Raw genomic sequence first — 7324 nt, 5'->3', positions numbered from 1 at the left:
CTCCTCTCTTTCCCATCCCTGATGCTCACCCCGACCTCCACTTCATCCCAATTACTGCCTTTCACTTCCTTTCACTTCCTTTCACCCCCTTTCACCCTCCCCCACATCCCCCACAGGAAACGATGGCACTCCTGTGATCTCACCGCAAGAACATAGCAAATCGGTAGTGGGCGGGGTCAGCTCCCAGTGCATCGTGTCCATCTCAGAGAGCGAATGGCGCGAGATCGTTGAGATTTTCGGCCTCACGCAGTCTGTGATTCCTTCTCCAGCCAATAGGACGAAGAAGAGGAGGTCGTAATCATCTTCACTATCCTCCCCTTTTTTTTAGTATAGGATTGTAATGCCTTTCCTTTGTTTTTTTTTATTTGTTATATACATATACCCTTTCTTTTTTTCTTCTTTTTTTCTAATTTCTTTGCATTATTCTTCATGCCCTCAAGGTCATGGTTTCATTTCCTATTCCTCTGAAAAGAAAGTGAAAAGGCATTACTGGGAATTTAGTTAAAATTATAAAGCAAACCAAAAATATATATTTTGAGTAGACAGGTTTTCTGTCCTTTATATTTTTATAATCAACATTAACCTTTCATCATATGATTGATATATCATTTCTCAAGATAGTTGTTATTTTCTTATAAATTATGTTCCAACTCTCACAATGAAAACATGAATCTGATATATATATATATATATATATATATATATATATATATATATATATATATATATATATATATATATATATATATATATACTAAAATACACTTAAAATAATACAACACATGACTGTACTTCTAGTACAAAATTAGTATTGTCATTTTCATATTTTTATACACATCATATCTTTGTTTAATGTTGATCAGTATAGGCAAATTAACAAAGAAATATATGGCATAATGACTTAATATCCTGAACATGTCAGTGCTGTCAAAGACTAACATTTTCTCTGTTATTCCCATTCCACGCAGTACTCTTTGCGCAGTATTTTTATATTCATTTTATCACTTTAATGTCCATGGCTGTGAAACCCCTTGGAGAACTAACAGCATTGCAAATGGATTGAGTAACTGAAATTGGATAACTACTGTCATAGAAAAAGAAACCATAGGTATTAACCTAAAAGAATATTCAGTTGTTTAAAAAGAATATATGCATGATCATGAATCTGGATTAATGTAACATTGAATATATTAAATAATGTCATTTCCATGGCCTAGGACTTAGTCCATTTCATTTTCCTTCCTTATAAATTACGATAATTTTCAATCAAAGTCTTCAGTGTTGCTTAAAGAAAGAAAGAGAGAAAAAATATCATTATAAAACTAAGAAAAGAAAAGAAGAGGGGAAAAAATGTGTGTTTGTGTGTGTGTGTGTGTGTGTGTGTGTGTGTGTGTGTGTGTTTATGTGTGTGTGTGTGTTTATGTGTGTTTGTTTGTGTGTGTGTGTGTGTGTGTGTGTGTGTGTGTGTGTGTGTGTGTGTGTGTGTGTGTGTGTGTGTGTGTGTGTGTGTGTGTGTGCGCGCGCGCGTGTGCGTGCATATGAATCCTCCTTTTCTGATTTACTCAATATTTTATAGAATAACAGCAGGGTTAATGAGTAAATTCAAACATGTAAATAATCCTCTGTTGTTTTGTTTAATTTGTTGAAAATTTAAATTTCAAATAAAATAAAAGGTAGACCATTATACTCACAAACAGTCAAAAGGCAAAGGGGGAGGAAAAAAATAAATCAATAAAATGTATATATAAAATAAAAAATCATATATGGGTAGGTGTAGGTTCATGTGTTTTATATAATATATAAGAAACATTCAAAAGGTTATATGTCAACAAAGAGTTTACTGTAACAATTATTGAGGTTTCAGACTTGCAGCTGTGTCTGTATAAGAGATAATTCATGTACCTTCAAAACTAGGATAGCAAAAATAGATTGCAATTGATCTTTCAAGGGAAGGTCTCCTCATAACTACAAGATTTGTATGACATTGTCTTCATATCTACCTAGTAATTAAATTGACACAGGGATATCCACAATGCTACTCCATGGTCTGTTGTGGGACACATTTATCTCTAAATACTACCGCAGAATCATCTTTCCTATGGAACTGAATTTTAATCCATACTTTGACGTTATAAACCCAATGACCATAGGGTTTTCCTCCTTTTCACTCGACTTTTTTTTTTTTTTTTTTTTTTTCCACATTACTTAAATTTGGAGGAAAAGACGTATTTTTTCTAATGCTATCAGTATCAGTACTGTTATGACTACTATTCACATGATTATTAAGCTATTAAAATATCAGAAACCATTTTCTTTTTCTTCTTCTTCTTCTTCTTCTTCTTCTTCTTCTTCTTCTTCTTCTTCTTCTTCTTCTTCTTCTTCTTCTTCTTCTTCTGAAAATCAAGGAAAAGAGTAAACAGGTGAAAAAGGTAGACCTTACAATGAACTCTTTTTGTTAACTAAACATTTAATGTAGTTATCTATGTGCAAAGTACAACAAATTAACTATAATCACTGTAAACATACGGCACCCAGAAAGTGCCTATTATAAAAACTTTGCAACACTAAACATACAGAACGTTTCGTGCAATTGGCATAGAAAGGAAAGGAAAAAATACTGCATTAATACAGCTCATAACTTCAATGCAAGACAAGGTACATGGCTGTTTGTGTTTTATAGTCTGATGGATGTCTAAAAATATGTGCACACCCATGGGTCAAATTGCATTTAGAGAACAAGTAACTTGACTTACAGCCATACATTCAAATGGTCAGTTTTGATGGTCCTTGTAAAAAATAATCATTCAAACTGTGAAGCAGGGGTTTCATCTTCAATTTTATAATCATATTATCAATATATATTTAAAAAAGAATCACTCTTTGATATCATATATGTCTACTTTTGGTGTTGTCTTAAAAATAATAATGGCTTTTATATGAAATCTTTAATTTTTTTGAGAAAGAACGAGTTGCTCTCTTATATTTCTGTAATCATTGCAAGGTGCCTTAGTCAATTCCTAAGGTTACCCGACTTTATTATTTAGCCCATTCATAGAATTTTATTATTATTACTATTATCGTGTTCTTTTCATCATCAATGTCATTATTACTATTATTATTATTATTATTATTATTATTATTATTATTATTATTATCACTCACTCTCTTACTCTCTCTCTCTCACTCCTCCCCTCTCAATCTCACTCTCACTTCACTCTCAAATCTCACTTCACCCTCCTAATCTCAAATCTCACCTCACTTTTCACCCCTCACTTCCACTCTCACTTTTCACTCTCACTCTCCACTCTCACTCTCCTTACTCTCAACTCACTCTCACTCTCACTCTCACTCTACTCTCACTTCCCCACACACTAACTTCACTCTCTCTCTCTCTCTCTCCTCTCTCTCCTCTCTCTCTTTGTCTCTCTCCTCTCTCTCTCTTCTTCCTCTCGCCACTTCTCTCTCTCTCTTCTCTGTCTCTTCTCTCTCTCTCTCTCTGTCTTTTCTCTCCCCTCTTCTCGTCCTCTCTCTCTCTTCCCGTCTCTCTCTCTCCTCTCTTCTCTCTCTCTCTCTTTCCTCTCTCCTCTCTCTCTCTCTCTCTCCTCCTCTCTTTTCTCTGTTTTCTCCTTCTTTTGTCTCTCTTCTCTCTCGGGCTTCTCTCGTCCCCTTGGCCCCTCTCTGTTTCTGGCTCTCTCTGTCTCTCTCTCTCTCTCTCTCTGGCTCTCTCTCTCTCTCTGGCTCTCTCTCTCTCTCTGGCTCTCTCTCTCTCTGGCTCTCTCTCTCTCTCTCTTCTCTCTCTTCTCTCTCTCTCTCTCTGGCTCTCTCTGTCTCTTCTTCTCTCTCTCTCTCTCTCTCTCTTCTCTCTCTCTCTCTCTCTCTCTCTCTCTCTCTCTCTCCTCTTCCTCTCTTCTCCTCTCTCTCCTCTCTCTCTCCTCTCTCTCTCACGTTTTTTTTTTTTTTATTCACTTCAAAGTTTACAAGGAAGTGATAAAGAAAACAATATGATTTGTACTACAAGAATCATTATTTCTTATATTTTGATCTGTCTGTACTCTACAACCTTCCATAATATATACATACCATACAGTGTTTTCTTCAGTGTGTACCGTTATATTTAAATAATAATATATAATAACAAATGGTTGTACATCCTAACTCACCATGAAAGGTTAAAATAATAACAACAAAAACAATCATGACAATGATATAGAAAAATACCAATTTTCTAGGGTTACATTTTAAAGTGTATGTTTAATGTTTTACAATTCAAATTACACTAAAAATGGGATTCCATACACAAAGGACATGAAGTAATCGATTCAACACTGAAGGCTACACTATACATTCTCCTGCTGTCAGACCAAATGTGCGTTCATGAAATAATTTACGAAAGTATGTGTGAACTGAACGCCGATGTATCTATCTACCAAAAAATATGACCCATTCTCTGATTTCTACGCCTCCTAAGATATAAAACATTTCTTTTCACTACTACTTTGGTATTCACATTATGATCTTGTTGATGAGAATGATTCATATTTTGTGACCAGAAAATAAATATGTGTCAATACTGATAAAAATATTTTTAAAAGTAAATAAATAAAAGCTACATTCTGTACAGCACACCAAGATGATAAAAGTCTAAGTTCCTCTTTGTAATTATTATTATTATTGATAAAAACTACATATAAAACATAATGAAGATGAAATTTCCATTTACTTTTCCAGTCTATCTGCTTTTTTCTTTCCTTATCCTCACGGATTCAAATCCTTAAGGATTAATTCACTTATATATATATGATTTGTACTTAAACTTTAATGCCTGCAAGTTAATGACTTGTATGTATGGTTCATTGCCAGGTATTAAAACCAGTCCTCTCTAATGACATTCAGGAAAAATTTGCTCTGACTTTTCATCAAAACAGAAAAAGGAAAAAAAAAAGACTATGTCCAGCAAACTCTTTCTGTTAATCATAGTAGTCATCATAGTAGTCATCAAAGGAGTTGTCCTCCCCTCTCCGTCTCCTGAGGAGCTGGGCTGTGGATAGGCTTCCCTCATCCTCCTCATCATCCTCTGCTTCTTCTTCTTCACAATCTTCCTCTTCTTCTTCTTCCTCTTCTTCAGCATCTTCCACCTTGGGGTCCAGAGAGGTGTTGGCTGCATCGACTGCCACTCCTTTTATCTTCTTAGGCGACTTGTCTCCCTCTTCCTTGATGGTGTTTCTGGGTCTCTTCCCTGTCAGTGAGTGGAGCACAGACGAAATGCCTTCAGGCGTCTCAACAGGCACGGTATTGAGAGTTTTGGGGTTGGGCTTCTCCTCCTTGATGTCCTGTTCCCCCTCTCCTGTGTCCTCACCCTTCAGGCTCCGCAGGACATCATAGTTGATCTTGTTGGACAATTTCTTCTCCATGAGCATCTTTTCAATGGCCTCCCCTGCGGTATTGGCTGGAGCATTGCTCTTTGACTTCTTGGTGTAGTTCTTCTTCTTCTTCGGGGGTTTGCCTTCCTTCTCTCTCTCCTCTGCCTCCTTCTTCTCCCTCTCCTCCTTGAGCTTCAATTCTTCCAGGTAGTCCTTGTTGATCTTCATCCACAGTTCTGTTTTCAGCTTGATCTCTCGGTCAGACATGATGTACGAGTCAATTTCATCTTCATCAATGCCTGAGAGGTCCAGCACTCCACGGTCCTCTGGCTCTGGGTCATTTGGGCGAATCTCCATGCATTCCTCTATCGTTTCCTTCAGACCCAAACTGGCAGCAGAGGGCCCTATGCCCTGCACTTTTAATTCTGGTTTCATGACTTCATCCCCATTCTCACCTAAGCATTCATCTATGGTCTGTAAGGTTGCTTCAGTGATGAATTTTTGCGTGTCAGCGCTCTCCTGCTCTACACTCTCCTCCTCAGTCGTTTCTTCCTCCCTGTCATATTTTGCCCATATTCCTCTTAGCTTCCGTTTCCGTTCCTCCAGGTGTTTCTCGATCTCCTGCTGTAGCACAGTCAACTCACTGTCCAGGTCCTCCTGCTCGTCAAGGAGCTTCTGTACACGTTCCTTCTCCCGTTTCCTGGCAGCCCTGAAAGCGGGTGGGTCCTGCTCCTCATCCAGATCCATTGTCATGAACTCCTCTGGGGTCAGGGCACTGGAGGGCGTCTCTCCAAACTCCGTTAAACGCTTACGCAAGGTTGATTCATGCACCTTGACCACTTTGATGACGTCAGTGATAGTGCGGTTGTAGCCATGCAACCTGGCAGAGATGACTAAGGCTGCACCACACACACCAGAGGGTCTCCTGCCAGTATGCATCCAATCCCTCTTCATCCTTTTGACCAAGCGTAAGGCCGTTTCCGAGACCTCATGTGTCTTGTCACCAAAGGACAACTTGTGAGCAAATCTCCAAATATACAAGCACGGATCCATGGCTGGAATGTTTATGCACAGAGCTGTCGACAGCCGGAGGTATGTCCGTCCCAACTCATATACATCAATCTGGAGGGCATCACTCACATCAATTAACATGTGCGGAGTCTGTTCTGTCCGGCAAGTGATGTACACACAAGCACCAATCACATGGTTATTTTTCCTACCACGCATAAGCCCTTTACTCAGACCTAACTTGAAAAAATTAAATGATGTTTCAATACTGTGTTGGCTGAGGCGTAGCTGCTGGGCCAGGGCATTAATTCTTTTTCGTGCGTTATTGAGCGTAATTTCCTTACTTTCTCTGGCAAACGTTCCATTATAGCCCCTGAACATAGGCCTCTTACCCCCTGCATCTGAGGCCACAAACTGGCCAACAGCTGAACTTCCACCATGAGAATTTTCCAGAAATTGAACTTCACTGACAATGTTATGTTCCGACAGAACGGTACCGCAAGAGGTACACACAGCATCTCCCCGAGCTGGGTCGATGTCGATCTCCCCACACCCACAGTGCTGACAACGTGATGACATCTTGCAGGGGTTATCTGCAAAATATATATAAAGCATTATGGACAAAATTACATATAAATACATATATACATACATGAACACAAAAACAATAACTTAATTTTAATCAATTAACAAATAAATAAACAGATGTGTGTGTGTGTGTGTGTGTGTGTGTGTGTGTGTGTGTGTGTGTGTGTGTGTGTGTGTGTGTGTGTGTGTGTGTGTGTGTGTGTGTGTGCATGTGCGTGTGCAAGTATTAGTATAATTGTATGTGTATGTATGTATGTATATATGCACATGTGTATGTGTATGTGTATATGCATATGTGTGCATGTTTATCTGTGTGCATGTGTATCTGTGTGTATGGGTGTATGTGTATATATGTATGTGTATGTGTG

General features: G+C 38.2%; 2 protein-coding genes across 2 annotated transcripts in view; one reads left to right on the top strand and one right to left on the bottom strand.

Moving 5' to 3' along the window:
- The window catches only part of LOC119568210 (non-structural maintenance of chromosomes element 4 homolog A-like), a 7498-nt gene extending 6279 nt beyond the window's left edge, over positions 1-1219 (top strand). Inside the window, exon 9 of the mRNA XM_037916638.1 lies at positions 117-1219. Coding sequence (XP_037772566.1) covers positions 117-298 — 182 coding nt within the window. The 3' untranslated portion in view covers positions 299-1219. The remainder of the gene's footprint in view (positions 1-116) is intronic.
- Positions 1220-4949: 3730 nt separating this feature from the next.
- On the bottom strand, positions 4950-6966 carry LOC119568207 (transcription factor IIIB 90 kDa subunit-like). The gene has a single exon (XM_037916636.1). The coding sequence runs from the start codon at positions 6945-6947 to the stop codon at positions 4968-4970; it is 1980 nt and encodes a 659-aa protein (XP_037772564.1). The 5' UTR covers positions 6948-6966; the 3' UTR covers positions 4950-4967.
- Positions 6967-7324: the final 358 nt, after the last annotated feature.

This window comes from Penaeus monodon, chromosome 43 (genome assembly GCF_015228065.2).
Source record: "Penaeus monodon isolate SGIC_2016 chromosome 43, NSTDA_Pmon_1, whole genome shotgun sequence".
Lineage (NCBI taxonomy): Eukaryota > Metazoa > Arthropoda > Malacostraca > Decapoda > Penaeidae > Penaeus > Penaeus monodon.
The sequence above is the reverse complement of the archived record's forward strand: the minus strand, read 5'-3'. Positions and strand labels throughout refer to the sequence as shown.

Bases quoted from the DNA above. Each gene is read 5' to 3' on its own strand.
- LOC119568207 (XM_037916636.1), bottom strand. From the start codon at position 6,947: ATGTCATCACGTTGTCAGCACTGTGGGTGTGGGGAGATCGACATCGAC.